Raw genomic sequence first — 21,659 nt, forward strand, 5'->3', positions numbered from 1 at the left:
AACTACCATGTAACCCCATCAATGGCCAGGACTGTAAAACCAAGCACCCAAAAGAGAACAACGCAGAATCTCCTGCCCCCGCACCTGGCTGTCCTCACCAGGGACCCTTGGAGGAGAGCAGGTTGAGTGTCCCTCTCCACCCCGAGCAGAACCCTAGCAGCTGAAGACCTCTAGGACCCAGTCACAGCAATGCTGAGACCACTCTCCACATGCTCAGACAAGACTCACGCATGAAGGAACTGGCAGAGGAACCCAGGTGTGCGGGACCCGGGGCTGAGATTTCTAAGCCTGCTTGGTTCGGGACTGGGCCTCCACCCAGACCCTCCACTTCCAGCAGCTAGACAGTTACACGTACCAACTGCTGTGTAACTCCATCAACAGCCAGGATCCAAAGATTATAAAACCAAGCTCCTGGAAGAGAACAACGCAGAGTCTCTCAATCAGACCTCTTATTCTCTAATTCTCACTCTCAGAGAACCTGGCAGGCTAATGAGAGTATCCTGCCTGTATATATGCCTGACTGGGAACACTGTAAAGGTGATTAGAGGCTGCCCCAAAAGTCTCCATCCCTCTCGGAGAGACTGGCAAGCTACCGAGAGTATCTCATCTGCATGGCAGAGCCTGGCAAGCTACCCGTGGTATACTCGATATGCCAAAAACAGCAACAATGATGGTCTTCATTCCCCTGACCCTGAAAGAGCCCCCAACATGCCATCGGGCTACACTAGCATGTGACAGGGATGAATGAAGACGTTACTGGCGCCCACCTGAGCAAATCAATGAACAACGGGGTAATAGTGATAGTGATAGTGATACATTCCACAAATGAGTACAATCATTCTCTGTCTGTTCCTCTCTTTTTGACTCATTTCACTTAGCATGATATTCTCCATGTAATTACACTTATTAGCCAATTTCATGATTTTATCTTTTCTAATAGCTGCATAGTATTCCATTGTATAGATATACCATAGTTTCTTAACCAGTCATCTCTTCTTGGGCACTCAGATTGTTTCCAGATTCTGGCTATTATGAACAGTGCTACAGTGAGCATACAGGTGCAGATGTCTACTGTGCTTTTTTGCACCCCCGGAATATATTCCCAGAAGTGGTATTGCCTGGTCATATGGAAGCTCAATATCCAGGTTTTTTTTTTTTGAGGAATGCCCATATTGTTTTCCAAAATGGCTGGATCAGTTGGCATTCTCACCAACAATGAATGAGAGTTCATTTCTCCCCACATTTGTGGCAGCTCTGGTTATTCTTGTTCATTTTGATGTGTGCCAATTAACTGTGATCCTTTATGTGAATAATAACCATTTTTACTGTTGTTTGTTTAAGGTACTAATGTTAACTCTGTTTTCCACTTTATCTTTTAACAATTCCAAAATACAGGTGTCATTATTATTATTATTTCTATTTATTCTATGGGAACAAAATACACTAGGCTAAACAATTTGCCTAAAGTCACAGTGTTAAAAAGCATTGGAGTTGAAATTTCTTTGCTTTGAATCTAAATGATAGAGTTATTGTAATATTGTAACATTAAATAAAAAGTTTAAAATATTTTAATTCAAATTTTAATTTTAATATTTCATTCAAAAATAAAAAGTATTTTTATAATATTAACTATAAAAATATAATTTCATAACATTATTTTATAATTAGAATAGAGTTATAAACAGTAGGATTTCAATCTAAAGAATCCAGCTCTACCCGAGGCATATTCGATATACCAAAAACAGTAACAACAAGTCTCACAATGGAGACATTAATGCTGGAGCAAACTGATGAACAATGGGAAGAGAGCACTACAGTGCAGAGCAGTGCTGATCTCTATATGTTGTTTTACCGACTTTAACAAAGTATTTAAAAAACTGAAATCACGTTTCTAACCGACATCCCATGTATATAAAACAAGAACATAGTTTCTAATCTATTACAAGAAGTTTGATAATTTAAAAACCCATACACCTTCCCTCCACACTGGACCTACAAGGGAGAGGCCCGGAGTAGCTTGCAGTGCCATTGGCTGCAATTTTCTGTTTGCCCACTTAAAGAATTGACTTGGGGTCAGGAAGGGACTGAGTTGTTGGTTTTTTTTTTTCTAGAAGGGAACCGCAGATCAAGCACAATTGGGAGACTTTGCTCCACAGCGAGCACTGAGTACAGGCCGAACTTTAAAAGTTCATAGTCACTTCCGCCTGCGCCTCCGTAGCTCCGCCCACAAGAGCGGAAGTGCTTTTCTTCTGGGTCCTCCCGCCTATAGGGGGCTCTCTGGGGCTTCTTGTGCCACGGAGGCCTCCCGTCTGGGCTGTCCCGGGAGCGCCTATTAGTTGGGCTCCAAAGAACAACAGCATCGTAACTCTTTCGGCTTGGAAAAATAAGACATTCACAAGCATCTCACCCGGAACAATACAGTTCGAGCCCAACTTCGGCTTGCGGCCCTCCCTCCCACGCCCTGATGCGGAGGTAGTTGGAGTCAGGCAGCAGAGGGCAGCCCCACGAGCCGAAGGCCCCCGGCCCGCTTCCTCCTGTGAAGACGTAGCTGCGGGTGGCTGTGGTGGCGTCCAAGATGTCGACCAAGAATTTCCGAGTCAGTGACGGTGACTGGATTTGCCCTGACAAAAAGTGAGTTCGTGAAGACTCCGGAGATTGGGATGGGCCGTGGTGGCGGGGGCTTCGTCCGGGCCGTGTGCCCTTTGCCGTGGTGGCGGTCTCGGGTGCCTGAAACCGGATCGAGGCGGCCGACAGCGGGCTGCCAGGCGGGAAAGGAGGCTCCCGATGATCCGCCTGCGTGGGGAGTCCCTGGGCCTTTGTTTTTTGAGTAGCACCCCCCTCGTCGTTTGCTCCCACTTCCCCGCTCCAGCACTGCCCGTCGCCGTGGCGTGCGTGTTGTCCTTCCCGTGGCCCCCGGCCGCCACCCCGCCGCCTCTCCAGGTTTCCGCGATAAGGAAACCGCGGCCACGGCCCGCTCGGTGTTGGGTCTCGCTCACGTGACTTTCCCCGCAACTTTCCCGTGCTTCCCCGAACGTGTTGCTCTCGCCCGTGTTTATCCGTTGACATCTCTCGGCCCCCTGGTATCGTGTGTGTGTGTGTGTGTGTGTGTGTGTTGGCATCTCTCACCCCCTGATATCGTGCGTGTTGGCATCTCGACCCTCTGTTATCATGTGTGTGTTGGCATCTCTGTCTCCTGATAACGTGTGTGTGTGTGTGTGTGTGTGTTGGCATTTCTAGGCACCCTGATTGTCGTGTTGTATATTTGGCATCTCTCGGCCCCCTCATATCGTGTGGTGTGTGTGTGTGTGTGTGTGTGTGTGTGTGTGTGTGTTGGCATCTCTCGATCCCTTGATATCGTGTTGTTGGCGTCTCTCGGTCCCCTGGTATCGTGTGTGTGTGTGTGTGTGTGTGTGTGTGTGTGTGTGTTACGGTTGAACTTTTCCTCCCTACTTCCTAACCCCCGGCCCCCACCCAGCGCTGCGCTTTTCCTAGTCCGACCTTTTCCCAGTCCTCATCGTTCGCTCCTTCCCGGGTATAGAAAAAAAAACTTAGCCCTGTGGAACCGAGTAGTTCCCCGGGCCCGCACTTGTCGCCCATGCAGCCCCGGAGCCGCCTGCAGAGGTGAAGCACCACGTGTTGCAGCGGCTGCTTTTCCGAGACTGTCGTGCAAAGGGCTGTGCCGTCCTAAAGGGTTCGGTTTTTCTGTAGGAGGGTGTTTAGGGTAGGAGTAGGAAAGAAGTGTAAATAACTCTGCAAAGTAAAGGGAGGTTGGGGTTATTTTTAATTTGGGGGGGGAGTTGGGTTTTTGGTTTTGTTTTGTTTTGTTTTTTTAAGGGGAGTGACATGCACGGCTAAGATGCCACTAAAGTCTCTTAGAAACTGCACGCTGGAACTCACCTGGCCTTTTGGCTGGTACTGGGCGGGCTAGTGGGGGGCAGTCCTTTCGGGTTTTACTTCCAGTCTTGTGACAACCTACTTGTAAGCAGGTAATTGGCTCCCTTACAGGGAGTGCAGGAAATGGCACACTGCATGAGAAGCTGTGAAATGCAGCAAATACTGTCTTGCAAGCCTAGCTGTGGCTCGCCTTAGTCATTAGGAAATTAAATGAGCTAGTGCCATGAAAGATTTTTAGTCCATGGTTTTCCAGCGTAGTACACGGTAGAATGAAATCTTGTTTTTCATGACAGCTCTCGATCACAGAGAGATTTAGAGTCCCGGAAGGATTTCAGGTCTCTGGTATTGAATATAACGGGAGTCAGCAGGGACTGGTTTTGGCTCCTGGTGCTGCCAATAGATTGAAAACGTTCAGTGGTAGCGAACACCCCTGCCCTTTAATGATGGGAGTTTCGTAGAATAATGTGCTTTTGACAGTGTATGGAATGACATCATACCCAAATGTTTGAGCACATGCTGCTAAAGTATTCCAGTTCAGGTGCTGCCAAATGAATGGATTACTTTTAGACTGTAAGCCCAGAAAACATTTTCAGAATGTTTTTTTGAATGCTTATTCCGTCTTAAGGGATAGTATTCAGAAGGGAAAAAAACCCTAAGGATTATTTTGATTGCTTTATCATTTCACTTTTAACACCGAAAATTGTTAGACGCTTTTACATTGTGAGTTTCACTTGGCTTTCAGAACATTTAATGTTCGTTTACCAATGTATCAATACACTTAACTTGGATCATCTTCTCCCTGATCTTTTTGTTTCTGATTGCTAATATAAATATAAAGTATGGGCCAAAAAGTTCGGGGATTGAGGCTCTGCCCTTGATAAGTTCCAATCCTCCTCCATGCCACAAGAATACCATTATACCTTGTGCCACTAAGGTTATTGGCTTTGATTGTCTTTCTTTAAAAACTAGGTCACTGGTTAGATAAATATCCAGGAAAACTGCTTCCTTATAAAAATATAAAAACTGAACCTAAATATAGTCAATACAAATTATCGTTTTTCATTTTTTCTTAAACACCTTACCTTGTGAAAGGCATTGGATCGTGAGACCCTCTGATTTATCCATCCATTTCCCTTTCTTAGGATTTTGTATTTCTTAGACTCACAGTTTTGTGTATATTATATTTTCTATGTTGGGAGTTTACTTTGTGGGGAGGCAGAGTGCCGCACTCAATTGTTCTCAGGCATCACTCCAGTGTTGAGTAGTGTAAGTCAAGTAGGGTTGGCCACAACTACTAGTGTTCTGCCACATGCAAGGCAAGCATCTTATCCCTGGACTATCTCTCTAGCCCAGGAAGTTAACTTTTCAGATGTTTTTTAATTGCCTGGTGTCACATCTCTAATTGTTGAAGAAGAGTCAAGTTTTACCATTCAAGGGAATTTTGCAGTAAATAATGGCATATGCTAATTAGAGGATTCTGGCACTTAGATCCTAAATTAGCTGCCAGGATCACATATCTAAGAAGAGGGAGATTGGACTGTCTATCTTAGACTTGTGACTTCAGATCTTACATTTTTCCACCTAAATTATGCGTTTTCTTTTAACATTACTAAGGTGGCATTGGAAGTTCTGGATTCACATAGAGAGTTTTTTTTTTAATGAAGTGATATGTTTAAGTTAATATTTAAAAGATAGCTATAAATGTTTTGTTTTATTTCAGATGTGGAAATGTAAACTTCGCCAGAAGAACCAGCTGTAATAGATGTGGTCGGGGTAAGCATCTAAGGAAGTTTCTATTAAGGTGTTATGTATGGATCATTTTTTTCCCCCATTTGTCCAGATAATGCTGTATTACCTTTCTGTTTCAGAAAAAACAACTGAGGCTAAGATGATGAAAGCTGGGGGCACTGAAATAGGAAAAACGCTTGCAGAAAAGAGCCGAGGCCTATTTAGTGCTAATGACTGGCAGTGTAAAACGTATGTATTTCAAATTATCATCTACTTTTCCTTGGTAAAATAGCTAGCCAACTATTTGCATGTGTTACTTGTTTTTATCAGTAACAGGACAAACTCAGATAAAACTTGTAAATCTTTCACAAGCTCTTAAAATTCTGTTTAATGGTAGAAATAATTACTTTGGTGTGGTGTGTAAGCCAAGTTGACAAAAACTGAGTATGAACTAACATCCAAAAAAGGACGGTTATTGAAAGCACTAAAGCATTTTTTGATACTAATAAAAATTCACAGCAGACTTCTTCCTCTATCATTGTGTGAAATATACCACAGAAGTCATTTTGCCTCTGCAAATTTCATAATTATAAGTTGAATGTCATAAGAATTATTAAGGTAGTTTTTAAATTTTGGTTTCAAGTTCTGCATTGACTTTTCCAACTTCCTAGATTCTGTTAGGCAGGTAAATCAAATATTCTCAAAAGTGGACTAAGTCCCTTAGGTCAGTTTCTGATACCACTGATGATAAGTTTATTATGAAATTTCCCTGCAGTAAATTAAGTCACTGAGTTTGATGTGTTATTTAATTCAGTATTTGAAATGGTTCCTCAAAAACATTGTTTTAAGCATTATTTTCTGGAGGCTAGGAATGTAATCACACAAATTTTAGGAACCTTTAAAATGTAAAGTTTTTTTCATGAAGTACAACCTTAAAAGTGAAGCCTTAAGCTCAATTTAAAATAACAGTTTTCCACTTAGGTTATCAGAATGTCCATAGATATAATGTTACTTATTTTCTCATACTGTATAAATCTCTTGCTTTTCTGCTTAGATAGTTCAGTTTGTTAGAGAATAAATTTTCTCAGACTACACATTTTCTTTTCATTATCTTTAGTGAACATTTCTTTATGGTAGTGATTTTATCCTAGTTTTTATTTTAAAATTCGAGAATATCTAAAAATGCTTAGCTTTTTCTAGTATATTATTATTAGTTCAGTATTTTTCACTTCTGTCACTTCTAAAGTTGCAGTAATGTGAATTGGGCCAGAAGATCAGAGTGTAACATGTGTAATACTCCAAAGTATGCTAAATTAGAGGAAAGAACAGGTAAGAAACAATTGCATTCTGTTTTTAAAATAACTGAAAATGTAATTCGTAATGTATCACCAACTTCATGAGAAAAAGTAATTTAAGCATTCTGCTTTATTCTGCACTTGTTTTGTTTATGGTGGTGGGGAGCAAAGGTCTAACAGGCAGTGCTTTGCAGCTACTCCCAGCTCTGTATTGAGGTGTCACTCCTGGTGGTAATGATCAGGATTATGTGATGCTGGGGTTTGAATTGAACTCCCACATGTAATGTTTGCCTTTTCAGCTATCTCTCCAGTCCTTTTCAATCCTATGTTTAGGTTTGGGAGAAAGGGTCACACCTGACAAACAAGCATAATTTTAGCCTCTATTCTCTGTCTAGACCCTGCCATAGGATGATCTCTACTTTTCACCATCATACACAAAATGTCATCTTCTGTTTTATAATTTCATAACTTCAGAGCACAACAAAAGGGACCCTTAAATGAAAATATTTACCTAATATAGTTTTCCCATTATCAGAAACTAACAACCATAGTATTCATGCTTCAAATCTGATTTTCTCATTCATCTCATACATCCTATAGTTTAAGTTTGGGGTTTTTTTGTTTGTTTTTGTTTCTTCTTTTCCAAACTATCAGACCTTGATTTGGTAACTTTTCTGTTTCCTCTGTTTCTGTGATAAACTCTGCTCTGTCTGGTTTCTAGGGACAAAAGACTCATTATAGAATCTTTGGGACTTTTCCACATTTCAACAGAAATTCTTGATTTTTTCCCCCCTGTTTGTTTTCTAATTTACATTTTTACATGAGCATTGAATGTAAAGTCAGTTATTTTTCCTTTTTCAGTCCTCAGATCTCACCCCACTCCTTCATTTTTCAGGAAGCAATTTTGCCTTTGTACTGAGTGGGTAGATCCATTGGATAACAAGTTTCTCCCCTCTGCCCCACTTATCCATCTCCAGTAGTAGAATTCTCCCCTCTAGCCCCCACTTAACACTTTCAGACATTTCTGATGATTTGTTCTGTTGCCCTTTCTTTTGTTTGTTTCATCCTTTTCAATTTACTGCCTGGCTACAGAATGTTGAAGTTTCTTAAGGCTTAGTTCTTAAGCTCTTCTTTTCTTCTTTTCTGTTTTCTAGGCTTCCCAAGAACTGATCAGGAGGGTGGATACCTTTTTTCCCTTCTAGTGATTCCTGTTGTTCAGTGCAAGAGCCCAGGGATGTTTGTTGCTTGTGCTATACAGTTCTGGGGATTGCCCTGTCTAGGCACTTTTATCCTTAGCTCTAATCTTCATTAACCATTGGCACAGTTTGCGAGCCATATTTGTTTCTAAAGCTCAGATTTCTTGAATCCAAATAGTCAAATCCTTTTAATCCAATATTCAGGTGCCTTCTCAGTATCACCAGTGTCAAACTCATAGTCAAACTGAAACATGATTTTCTTTGATTTTTCTAAGGTACCACCAACCATGAGCTTGTTATAGAAGCCAAACACATTGACATCTTTTTTTGTAACTCATTCATCTCTGTACCTCTTCAAATAAGTCTTTTCCATTACTGAGATATGTATTTGTTTGTTTGTTAATATGGGGCCACACCTGGTGATGCTCAGGGGTTACTCCTGTCTCTTCATTCAGGAGTTACGCCTGGCAGTGCTCAGGTTGGGTGTGTGCAAGGCATACGCCCTACCCTCTGTACTATTGCTCTGACCCCTGTATTTTTTTTTATATTTCAGTTTGGGGGGACATTTTGTGCTCAGGAATTAATACTGGCTCTGTGCTCAGGGATTACTTCTTGCAGTGCTCATAGGACCACATGCAGTGCCAGAGATTGAACCCTTGTTGGTCACGTGTAAGACTGCTGGCCTACCTACTGAAATGTTTCAGGTCCAAGAGAATGACATTTTATGAAAGAAACACAGATCTTCCCTGAGTCCTCTAACCCACCTGTGGCTACTGTTTAGTGCAAGTGATGCTTTTGATCTTTTTTTTTATGGTAACTTCTGGGTTCCTCTTTTCTGACAGTGCTGGAGAACCATCTGCAGTTCCATGGATTTGTACTATGGTCTGTAGAATGCAAAGAAAGTGTATTAACCCCTGTAGTGTCTCTCTGGTCCCAAATTTACTCTTATATTTAAGAGAAGTGTTCATGAAGTAAATTGCTGGTAGGTTCACATAGCGTGCTTTAATGGTCTTATTATCAACAGATTGATTTTCTGTGGGCAATACGTGGGCATGTAAACACAGCCTTTTATTTACTGTTACATTCATTTTAAAGTAGTTTTACTTATACATCGAAAACTGAGATAGGTCTCATTTTCTAAATCTTGACTATAATCCTTCAAATTTCTGTTTGGTGTAACGTTTTCAACTGGGGATTATTGGTATGACAGTACTATTCGTAAGCCTTTTGTAATTTCAGGATGTGGCCCAGGGTAGAAGGCTTGCCTTGCATACTGGAGTTGAGGGTTTACCTTGGCACAGAGCCGGAAGAGTAGTGTTCTCTCCCAGCCCCCAACTACTACTAGGTGTGGCTCCAAAACAAAATCTAAATAAATAACAGCCATTCTTTGCCTTTCCTTGGTATATAACTGACACAACATTCTATTAGTTCAGGTGTACAAGATAATGTTAAGACTGTTTCTGTAATGGAAATGACGACTGTGGCAATTCTCCACAATAAAGCCTTTTGGGTTGGCATCTTTGCCCTCTTTCCAGCAGAGTCGGTCGTGCAGAATGAGACAGATGGATGCTTTGGATGTCCTGGTTGCAAACTTGCCATGATGTCCCTGAACAAGGGATAACCTGGTCATTTAATGAACAAAATTTTTTCTCGTCCACCCTGGCTCCATAACTCCAGACATGTGAGCTGTGGAAAATATATTGTCTCAGGAATGTGATAGGAGTAACAAAGAGATGACACTCAAGTTTCGTGAAAACTAATAACATTAAAACAGATGTTGGTGTTGTATTTCATCAGTATTTATTTCATTATTGTAAAGATTTTACTGATTCTTTTTCAATTTAGTTTCTTCTGTGGGTGACTTGAAATGTCAATACTCACTTTTTAGCCTTTGATGGGCAGAATTATGATTTTAAAAATATAAAAATTAATGCTTTTATAATTATAAATTTTATCGATCATCTTTGCTTATTTGTGAAATCTTTACATCCTGGAAATCTTAATATCTTTGTACTTGTTTAATGTATTTGTACCTCTTTGGAATATATAGGGTAGTGCAATTATGTTATGACTTTTGATCATATACCTACTTTTAATAGAAGATTCAGTATCACAACTTTCAAATTCGCTCTTTAATCCTTTTAAACTCATTTCAAAAATCTGTTAGTTTTAATTGTAGTTCTCTATTGTGTGACATGAGAAGTTTACTGGCTGCTTCCGAGAGCCTGATAACTATTAGCTCTGTATTTAAAACAATTAGATTAAAACTAATATAGATGTCCTTTACCACATCATTTTACTTGCCCATATATTAGGAATTTTCGAAATTTGTAGCTACATTTTAGCCTCTCACCTTTTAATTAGAATATTCAAAGTGCATACTGCTGGGTTAACATTGTGGTTTAGTTTTTTGGCCTTTTTAAAACCACTTCTTTCCCAGAGAGTAATAGTTATAGCAGAAGGGTACTTTAAAACTTATTGCAGAGGTTTGAATAGAAGTCTCCTCCTACTGACTATAATTCCATGAATTGCCTAAGTCATGAATATTTTGAACTGATCAGAGGTAGCTGTAGGAATTTTCCAGTTGGCTCTATAACTGAGTCTGTTCTCTGTAGTTATTTTTTGTTAAACATGTTTGTGTTTAAGACTTGTATTCTATGAGATGGGTATTCTAAAAGATGGGTATGTACTGTCATTGATAAGTGACAGTGGTTTGTACAGGTTTTTGTCATTTTAGTAATTCCTTACTTAGTATAGCACTTTATGCTCTTTATTTTAGGATATGGTGGTGGTTTTAATGAAAGAGAAAATGTTGAATATATAGAAAGAGAGGAATCTGATGGTGAATATGACGAGGTAAGCTTACTATAGTGTGCGTGGTCACTAAATTTGAGAAACATTTGAAGATAATCTTAAGGGCAGAGGAAATTTTTTTTAATGTCTTATTTTAAGGATAACTTACGTGTTACAGCATCTTTCATTTTGTAGAAAATCATCATTGATCTAAACATAATTGATGTAGCACTGTTAGCACTGTCCTCCCGTTGTTCATTGATTTGCTTGGGTGGGCACCAGTAACGTCTCCCCTGTGAGACTTGTTACTGTTTTTGGCATATCCAGTACATCATGGGTAGGTTGCCAGGCTTTGCCGTGCGGGCAGGATACTCTCGGTAGCGTGCCAGGCTCCCCAAGAGGAATGGAGGAATCGAATCTGGGTCAGCCGCGTGCAAGGCAAATGCCCTACCCTCTGTGCTATCGCTCCAGCCCTTTATTGGTGTAATGGACTTAAAAATCTATTATTATATAATTATATAATGATATTATATGTTGACTTAAATATATAAAAGAAATTTCCTGGGGAGAAGTATCACTACCATTTTCTGCTGACAGAATGTAATGAAATGAATTTAACTTCTAGTTTGGACGGAAGAAGAAAAAATACAGAGGGAAGGCAGTTGGTCCTGCATCTATTTTAAAGGAAGTCGAGGATAAAGAATCTGAGGGAGAGGAAGAGGATGAGGATGAAGATCTTTCTAAATATAAATTAGATGAGGTAAACAATTTTCTGTCATTTTGTGCTGTGGCACATGAATGTTCTTTATATATTTTTGCCATTGGTAAAAAGTACATTATCGTAGGTGATTTATTTTTGCAAAAATTTTATGCTTCCACTCTGCCAAGCACTAATCTCTCTTAATATGATGTAGTAACAGATCCATAGAAGAGTTATTTATATTTCATAGAGTTGGTGGGGACTGAGAATGTTAATGTGTGTTGAGATAAGAAATGTGTACATGTAGTTGATTTGTTTGGGGACACATTTGGTGGCACTTGTAAGCTACTCCCAGCCATGTGCTAAAGAATTAACTCCTGGCAGTGCTTGAGGAGTCAAACTGGGCTTGCTGCATGCAATTCAAGTTCTAACCCTGTACTATCTCTCAGGCTCATCCAAATTTATTTCAGAAAATCAAAGGGCTAGGGACATATTGTTATGGGTCGGCCACTTGCCAACCTGATCCCTGGCACATATATGTATGATCCTCTAAGCATTCCAGGAGCAATCCTGAGTGTAGGGCCAGGCCCGAAGCCCTGAGCACCACTGATGTGGCCCCAAAGTAAAAACTGAAAGAAGTCATTCATGGGGCTGAGAGCATAAGAGAGAATCCAATGAGGGCAAAAACTACATGAAGTCTGGTGATTCAGAAAAGCAAGGTTTTTATATATAGACCCTGGTAGAGGATTGGGTAAAATAGTATATTTGACTTTGTTTAGAACACACTCTCAAGTGCAGCTACAGTCAATGTGGGGAAAGAAAGAAGTTTCTAAAAGACAAATGGGATCTTCTCCCTTTGTCTTTGCTTTAAGAGTAGTAATTCAGTATATTGAGCTATTCATTGCACAGTTTCCCAAGTTAGGGAGAACTACCGAAAAATTTAATACGGTAGCAGGGAAAAAGTATTGCGGTAATACTAAGAAAATGATTGAAGTAGAATTGCACATTCTTGATGACCTATCTGTGAATACTTTGTAAAAGGAAAAGAGAAAAAGTATTGCTTTGAAATGTCTGAGAGTCATTAAGCTGTTAAAAAACTGAGAAAAGAACTTTTGTATACAGATGACAGAATTTTTAATTTGTTGATGGTGTCTGGTATACAGAACTGTTAGTGTTAACATCTTAATGACTAAATATAAATATTTGTTAGGATGAGGATGAAGATGATGCTGACCTCTCAAAATATAATCTTGATGCCAGTGAAGAAGAAGATAGTAATAAAAAGAAATCTAATCGACGAAGTCGCTCAAAGTCTCGATCTTCTCATTCACGGTCTTCATCACGCTCATCCTCCCCCTCAAGTTCAAGGTCTAGGTCCAGGTAAACGGGTACAGGTCAAGGGTAACACCAGTCAAAATGTCAGTATCTAACTTCCTTATTTATAAATTTTGTTTTGTTTTGTTTTGACTGAATATGTTTTCCTTTCTATGTTAGAGATTTCATATGTTAACTTTTAAAAGATAATCCATCTTAATGACATGACAGTATCCGAAATTCAAATTAGAAGCATTAATTCATTTTAGCACCCTTTATAAAAGGTATTTTTATTAAAATAGACATTAAAATTCAGTCACATAGTGTCGTTTAATTATGTAAGTAACTTACAGAATTTTTCATTGAGTGACGTAAAGATATATTGATGGTGATAAAAGTCTAGGACAGGAATTTTCCAGGAAATTATTTAGTTTAAAAAGTAGGTAATTTTCTCTGATGTAGATAGTTTGAATAAAGGAACATGTTGAACCATATTCTGTTTGGTTAATTTTCATAATATTAAGATGTCTGGGAATGAGAATATTTAATTGATCATGTTCTGTTATTAATGTTAAATATTTCCTGTTTTTATAGTTAAGAATAAGATATTGACTGGGAAAAAAGGAGTTCCTATATCAACATGTTTTGAAGAATTCATGGTTAAATGAAACCATGAGCAGTGAATTTTAATGGTATTTAGAAATACAGATTAGCTAAATATGTATCTACAGATAGGTAATTATTACAAGGTGATGAATCCTTAAAAGAATAATATTAAAGATAATAACTATAAGATGAAAATGTAATCAACTTTTTCTACAGGTTATGTTTTAAGGTTCATATTGAAAGTATAAACAAATTCTATTTTTCTTTGTTAGCTTCTCAAATTCAATTGAACTCTGTCTCTTTCATATTTTTCAGTAGTATAAGTATGTGAAACAGTGACAGATTTGTTAAGTATTGTTTATCTACTTTAGCTATGCATAGACAGTAAAGTACAGCAGCTAATCAAACTTACATACCAATGTTTATAGCTTTATGCTTGCTGGAAAATACATTATAAAATAGATTTTATAAGAGAAGTGGAGACATCATAGACATGTTAAATATAGCTTAGTTTTTTATGAATACTTGAAACCTGGTGACTAAAATATCAACATAAATATTCATTATTAAAAAGTGATGCTGACGTTTATTTAAATTTTATATTTGAATTTTTTTTAGTAATGGAGTCAAACTCGAAAACTGATAGTTGTTTAGTTTTAAAAGCTACTAAGTTTTGACATAAATACTAAAATAGAAAAAGTTCAGTTATCTTAAATACTGTTTTGAAAATTTATTTCAAAAGTTTTTTAAAACAAAATAAACTGATGCCTTTCTTTCAGTGTTCATATCACAAAGCTAAGTAAGTTGTCCTAGAAAAAAAAAATCCTTCCATATTGTTCCAGGTCCCGTTCAAGAAGTTCTTCCAGTTCGCAGTCAAGATCTCGTTCCAGTTCCAGAGAACGTTCGAGATCTCGTGGGTCGAAATCAAGGTGAATGAGGTAGCATCTCTCTGTAAAGCAGAGAGAAATACTTAAAGTCTGCAGAAAGCGTAGCTGCTTTTTCCCTCTTATTTTGCTTCTACTTGTCAATTTTATTTTAGCATTAGAAAACTAATGCTTTTACCATCAGCTTCTCACCATGAGATGTTTCCATTATCAGCAGTGTGCCAAGACATTCCCATGATTGAATTAAGGTGGCTATTTGTAGTATCTAAGGTTTGTTATTTTTGTGCTAAAATGTGGTGAAATAGGATGAAACCATTTCATCACCAATATTGAGGATGTGAAATTTGTAACAATAACCTAAAATACATGTGAATAAAAGGTCTACTCCTGTTACAAAACTGAATCCAAAAGATTTTGTGGAATTAAGCGATAGTTTAACAGGTAGGACACTTGCCTTGCATGCAGTGGACCTGTGTTGGATTCTGGGCATCCCAACTGGTCCCTCAAGCACCACCAGGAGTAATTCCTGATGGTAGAGCCAGGAATAAACTCTGAGCATCACTGGGTATGCCCCCATCCCCTCTTCAGCTCCCCCAAATGTTTTTGCAGTTATCACAGAAAAAATTGTTCTGTTTATATCAGATTGAGTTTCTGAAGGGTTTTATACATATTTTCATCTTAAAGTACCATTCTATGATATTGTCTACAGTTATGTGTAAGATACTCGTTGATTCTACAACTTAGAATTGTTTAGTATAGGTATGATGTATTGATGTGATTTTAAGCATTGTTGTCCACTTAGTTGAGTTTAGGCAGACCTGTAGGGGGAAACCATTTGTAATTTCTTACAAGTAAAACAGTGGTTTCTTTAAAAAAAAATTTTTTTTTAAAGTTAAAATACACTGCCTTTTTAAGTTAATTTCTTGATTGGCACAAGGCATCTTACAAGAATAGAAAATGACAGGATCCTAATTGGATGAAACTTCAGTGTAGCTCTTCTGATAAAAATTATTAAATGGTATATTAGAGCCAACTCTTGACATTAGAGAACGGTTGCAGTTCAGTAAGCAAGAAAAAACTGATATGCACACTTTTTTGCCAATAAAGATAGTGGTTAAGTGAATTTGTGTTAATGTTTTAGTCTTTTTATTGAGTGCTTCTTAGATGAAACTCTATATACTGGTTCCTTTTGGAGAACACTGTTAACTAAGGTTTACAGTACAGCCTTCATATTCACCCCTAACAATTTTTCATTGCTTATAACTTTCCAAAGAATTCTCCTTTTGGGCTTTCTGATTTTATTTTAAGCCCAAAGGTGAATTTTTTGGGAAGTTTGAGCTAAAATCCTTCAACCCAAAATACGTAAACGAAGAAAATTTTAACATTTAAGCATTTGCACATTTCTGCCTTAAACATGTGAATGTCAACACTTTATACTTCATTAATAGTGGTCATTCATAAATATTAACATAAGTCAAGTTTAAAATAATTCATTTTATTCTTTGATTCTTACCAACTTAATAGTACTATTTTTCATTTCTATCCCCTATCCTTGCTCATTTAATAACTCAATATATTGCATAATTCTACAAAGAATTGCTAATTCTCCTCAGGAGATGGGCTATAAATACTTGGCCCTAATTGAAGGAATATATTGTCTATACATAAAGTGCAAGTGAAGTTACCTGTTGGTTTTGCTGTTCTCGTGCACATTAAAATAAAAACCTTATACTAAGGAAATTTTATTTTATTAGTCTAGTTTCTACTTACTGGTGATGAACACTTAGATTTTTTTTTAAAAAAAGACATGAAATTCATTGTATTTAAATAGAATTGTTTTCATGGTTGAACCAGACGTCTTCTCTTGAGTATGCAGTAAGTATTCCTTATAAAATTTTCATAGTTATAAATCCTGTATGTTTTGGGAGCTGTTGTTAACTAAGTAACCTACCTCATTTCTTCTTTTAATGAAATGTTTGATTTGTTTCTTAATTAATGAAGATCCAGCTCCAGGTCGCACAGGGGCTCTTCATCCCCACGAAAAAGATCTTATTCAAGTTCATCATCTTCTCCTGAGAGGAACAGAAAGAGAAGTCGTTCTAGATCTTCTTCATCTGGTGATCGCAAAAAAAGACGAACAAGATCACGGTCACCCGAAAGGTTTGGGTTTCTGTAGAAATAAGAGTGGGTGTTGAGTAGATAAACTAAACTTTACAGTCAAGAGTTAAGTTTTTAACATTAAATGATATTTTTCAACTTTGAACTTCAAAGAACATGAGTATATTTTGTGCGTTGATCAGGTTATTTCGAAGTTAAAGATTGAGTCTTCCACTATCTGATCACTTTTATTTCCATTTTTATTTTTATAAACAGTCATGACCAACTCTTGGTTATTTGTGTTTTAAGACCTTAATTATAAACATATTGAATTGATTTAGTGATTTTTATATTTATGATGTTGATTTTACAGTAAATATTAAAAGGCATAGTATACAATGTGCATTTAAGTTGAAAACTTTTTAGCAATTGGAAATCTGTCCTCTTTTAAATATGTGTTTTCATTTTCATAGCAAAGTGTTGTTTCATGCCCTTTATCTTATAGCTAATATTTTTTTCATCCAGCAGTTTGAATTTTTTTTAAAGAGGCTTTTATTGACATTTTTAAAATTTGGAGAGTATGCATATGCTTTGTTATCCTTTTAACAAAAGGCTACTTTATTATTTTTTTTTTCTTGTTCTCTGTCTAATTTCATGGTCGTTTAAATGGCTTCCTTTGTGATCCTAGCAATTTTTTCTCATCTTTTCTGTTGTAAAAGTGAAAATTAAGTAAAATCTGATTATAGCTGGGTTCACTGGTAGGATTACTCAAGATTCCTACTTAGAATAATAAATTTTGCTCCTTCACATTTGAAATTTAAATATTAAGTATTCCCAAGCTAGTCTATTTTCTGTGCATCTGTTGCTTTCTTACGACTTTTACAATTTTTTACCTTAGCCACATATAATCCCCCCAGTTTGTTGTCATATAAACTTAATGAACATGTTCTCTATTCCATAAGCCAGGTGATTGGTGAAAACTCTAAACAACCCTGAGCCCAGGGCCCAACCCCTTGGAACACCACTACTTTACCCAGGTTGATATATTGAATTATTCATATTAGCTGCATGAATATAATTTTATATTATACAATCACTTGGTGTGACTTTGACTTATAAAATATAGTTATTTGTAGATATATTCTGATACACAGAGCCTTTCTGTATTGATATTTTACATACAAATGTAACACACTATGATGTATCTCCAAGGTTGACTTGAATCACACTTCCATTGTCAAGTTTATACGCTTTTGTTGGGTATTACCTGTTTTATACATTTTTACAAGTCTTCATTAAGTAATTGAGAGTTGGCAATATCTTGAAGTGAGAAGTTACTTAAAATTGTAATTTTATGTTAATACTTTTTTGGGCTCACATTATGTGTATGTGGATCTATGATTTTTATTATCTTTTGTCAGCATAATGTGTATTCTCATAGTGTTAGAATTAATGCTGATACCTAACTTCAGTTTGCTAGATTATCTACTTTCTCCGTTTTCTTTTATAGGCACCACAGGTCATCTGGATCATCCCATTCTGGTTCCCGTTCAAGTTTGAAAAAGAAATAATGTATTAAAATTTCCATCTTAAAAAACAAAGCAAAACAAAACCAGTGCAGTGCATGAAGCATATTTTTTAAGAAGTTGGTGTCTTACTTGGTCAGAAGTGCTAAATCTGCTAGTAGAGGTGCATGCCTTTCATTGCTTTTCAGAACAATAAAACTGTGGGTTTTTTGTGAAATTAAAAGTAAATAGTATTTTAAGCCATAATGTTCCAAAAAAAATAGATACTCTATTTATTATTTACAACCATTTGTTTCATTTAAAGTCATCTAAACCAAAACAATGCTTTGGTTCTAGTTTGAACTCATAGTTCTATCTTTCCAAATATGAACTTTGGTAAGAAAGGATTACCTTGGTTTGCCTGAATTTTGGGCATGGAGACAAAAACTGTGGTAAAGTTGTTGGTTAAAATCTGTTATGTTAATCTGGGGAAAGGGTGTTTGACATCTGTTTTGCTAACGGATGTCAAAAGCAATTCTTCCAAAAAAATTTTTTAAACTAATTGTAACCCAGTCAACTGGAAACTTTAAAATTCCCTATTCTTAAAGGGTGCCTTAGAATCATTGTCTCTCTCTTTTACACAGTTGTACTTTTCTACACCGCAACATTTAATACAGGAAAATTCTGTAAATTTCAGCCGGAGAAAGGTGTTACTTATTTCTTGGTTTGTGATTCATAATTTGAGTGAGAATGTCTGCCAAATTCATCTCTTCACTATTGCTACAGTTGTCTTATACAAAAAATTTTATCCAAAATATGTTAATATTTGAGTTTTGTGTAATAGCCTTTAAGAATCCAGTTATCACAATAGGGTAGACAAAACAAATTAATACTGGAAAAATTGAAGAAAACTTAAATGTATTTCTTTTTTGGTGAGAGATCAAAAGAAACATTGTGGATTTAAATAACTATATTTGCCTTGATGTGTTTAAACACTGAATAAAAATTTCTTTAGTGTAACAAGTGCTGGTTTCTGGAAGAAACAGTAGGAAATAATACTATTCCTATTTACTTGAAATATCTTATGGCTTAAAATACTTTCAGTTTGTTTTATTTCTTAATTTGGTCACTCAAGCTCTTTGTCTATGGTTTTAAAAACAAAAAGGTTTCTCTTGACAGTATCTTCAGTGACAATGCAAGGTAAGTATATTGAGGGAAATCGACAATTGTGTTTTGGGGCTGACTTTTTGTCATGGGACTCAATACCTTTTTACCTTGTTTTTGATTTTTTTTCCAACATTAATGTATGCATTAATTAAAAATGAAAACATTTCTAAGCATTTAGTAGACCAACCAAAATTTGGGGGTTTTATTTTAAAATAAATAATTTTTTTTTCTTCAATTGATCTAAAGATGAAAGCAAAATATCTTAAAGTAGAAATATTTTGATAGTATTTTTACAATGAACTTCCCCTTGTTTTTTTACGTCTTAATTTTCTTTGCTACGTTTACTGTAGGTTGCACAAGAACTTTTACTCTCTTGTAATTGTGCCTCAGACTTCTTGAAAGTCCACCTTCTAAATTGCCCAGATGATCTAGATTTCACGTGTTACCATTGGTTTATTCTTGTGCTTTCTGTATTTAAAACTTTGGCTGTACTAAACAAATGCAAGGTTATAAATTTAGCTAATAGTAGATTACAGACAATTCAGGTGATTATGATTTCATTTGGTTTAAGCTGTACTAGTTCATTTCATAAGGAAATGATACTGTAGACAATGTTAATAAAGCCTGTGAGTCAAGCATCAAGTGGTGTTTGTTAGAAATAAATTAGAATTTTAAACTCTGACTTAGTGTTTATTCTGAAACTCATTGCAGTCATTTTACTTTCGGTTGTATTTTTTGATAATGAGAAAGTGCCTCAATCACTGACTACATTCCAATATGTTACTTCCTGTAGTAAAATAGGCATTTATGTGCTTTCTAAATTAAAACTATTGTCTTAGAATACTCAACAACTTACTTCCACTACTAAATTGTCTTGAATTTTTTATTGGGAATGCTTTCACCTAAGTGGAAATTATCATATAACTCACATTATTCCAGTATTGTCCATTGTGAGGTTTGAGTTTGGTTCCTACAGCCATTCTCTAATAGAAAGGACAATAGTCACAGAAAGGAGGGAAGAACTATTAGACGTGAGTTCCATGCCAGGAAGGTGATTTTTACCTTAACTAGGAGCCTTGACAATTAATTATATTGTCAGGAGACTTGACAATTTATCCAGGTAGAACAAAAGTCAGTTATAGTCACCGAAAGTGTTTAGTAAATGTTAATGATTTATTATTTTCTACACACATTTAACCACCTGGGTGCTTACATTAATGAGGTTGAAGGAGAAATTCATAATACTAAAGCCAATTCCTGCAGCAGTAAGTGATGATACCTGAATGTCCATTTTTAGCATTTTAAAATGCATACCAGCCTAAATTTATAAAAATGCAGGTGAATTATTATGATTATCAAAGTAGTGGAAAGGACTTGGCTTTGAAGCTAGAAATTATATATAGGACAGCTAGTTTCCCTTTATCAGCCTAGTGGAAGGTTTCTCTTGAGAATTGTGATAGAAATAAAGTCTAATAAAATGGAAGAACTGTTCTTAACTGAGAAAGCACAAATTTAAGGAATTAGACTTGAACACTCTTGCAGGGCACATTTATTGTTAAATAAGGTGAACTAATTTGCAGGGAATCAGTTTAATCCTCTTTATAAAAGACCAAGAATAATGTGTCCATGGGAAACCTGGGGAAAAGAAGGAACCTTCCAGTAATGCAGTCCACATGAAAATGAACCACAGTGACACTGAGTGGTTCAAAGGATGTCAGAAAATACTAATACCTTCATCTTTCATTCAGAACAACTCTATTTCTAGACCCAAAATGAAATATCTGTGACCTATTAGGTCATCACAAAGGCATCTACAACCTAAGGTAATGTGAAGTAGTTTAATTTATTAGCTATGACCCAGTGTGAGAACATACAGTGATATTTTGAAGTGTTTAATATATTTGGAGTATATTTAAAATACTCCTTATATAGCACCATTCTATATTGCAACCTGTTATGTATCTTTAAATTGTTTGTCATTTTCACTTGATAGACCTATGACCAAATTTTAAATCAAGAAAATTTTATATCACCAAGGACTGAAGCACCAAAAATAAAATTATCCTGGAAGAATTCATAGTCTTAATTTTTTTAATCCCATGATAAAGGGGGGGGGCTGGAGCCATGGTCCAGTGGGTAAGATGCTTGTCAAGCATGTGGCTGATCTGGTTTTGATCCTTGCTACCCCAGATAGTCCCCCAAGTATAAATGGCAGTTATATCCCTGAATAAATGAAATAAAAATGTTAAGACAAAATGGTAATAAGAAAACCTAATGCTAATCGATTATACTTTCTAAATGATTCATGCATCAAGGATAAAGGCATTTGTGTGAGTTATGAAAGCATAAACTTCATATGTGTACCTATAATACTATGCTTCGAGATAACAGAGCAAAAATATCCACGTGGTCAAAGAAGTCAAGATTTCTTTTCACTTCTGACATGAAAAATCAGTAGGAATATATGACAAGAAAAACAT

At 36.6% G+C, this 21,659-nt stretch overlaps 1 protein-coding gene across 3 annotated transcripts; it reads left to right on the forward strand.

The window, feature by feature from the left end:
- Window positions 1-2,425: 2,425 nt before the first annotated feature.
- On the forward strand, window positions 2,426-19,861 carry ZRANB2 (zinc finger RANBP2-type containing 2). Of its 3 annotated transcripts, none has more exons than XR_008793699.1 (11): window positions 2,428-2,631; window positions 5,615-5,667; window positions 5,763-5,871; window positions 6,869-6,951; window positions 10,893-10,969; window positions 11,532-11,666; window positions 12,817-12,986; window positions 14,369-14,455; window positions 16,412-16,570; window positions 17,474-17,544; window positions 18,018-18,073. XR_008793699.1 is itself a non-coding variant. In XM_056123092.1 (11 exons), exons 1-10 carry the CDS (start codon window positions 2,576-2,578, stop codon window positions 17,501-17,503), a joined length of 963 nt encoding a protein of 320 aa, XP_055979067.1. In that variant the 5' UTR covers window positions 2,431-2,575; the 3' UTR covers window positions 17,504-17,544; window positions 18,018-19,861. The 3 variants fall into 3 exon arrangements, 2 of the variants coding, with proteins under 2 accessions (XP_055979066.1, XP_055979067.1); XM_056123092.1 differs by having other exon boundaries at window positions 2,431-2,631; window positions 17,470-17,544; window positions 18,018-19,861; XM_056123091.1 differs by lacking the exon at window positions 17,474-17,544 and having other exon boundaries at window positions 2,426-2,631; window positions 18,018-19,861.
- Window positions 19,862-21,659: the final 1,798 nt, after the last annotated feature.

Source organism: Sorex fumeus, unplaced genomic scaffold (genome assembly GCF_029834395.1).
Source record: "Sorex fumeus unplaced genomic scaffold, SorFum_2.1 ptg000047l, whole genome shotgun sequence".
NCBI classification, from domain to species: domain Eukaryota; kingdom Metazoa; phylum Chordata; class Mammalia; order Eulipotyphla; family Soricidae; genus Sorex; species Sorex fumeus.

Bases quoted from the DNA above. Each gene is read 5' to 3' on its own strand.
- ZRANB2 (XM_056123091.1), top strand. From the start codon at position 2,576: ATGTCGACCAAGAATTTCCGAGTCAGTGACGGTGACTGGATTTGCCCT. The intron at 5,668-5,762 runs GTAAGCATCTAA...TTTCTGTTTCAG, and splicing joins CTGTAATAGATGTGGTCGGG to AAAAAACAACTGAGGCTAAG. The intron at 16,571-18,017 runs GTTTGGGTTTCT...TTTCTTTTATAG, and splicing joins AGATCACGGTCACCCGAAAG to GCACCACAGGTCATCTGGAT.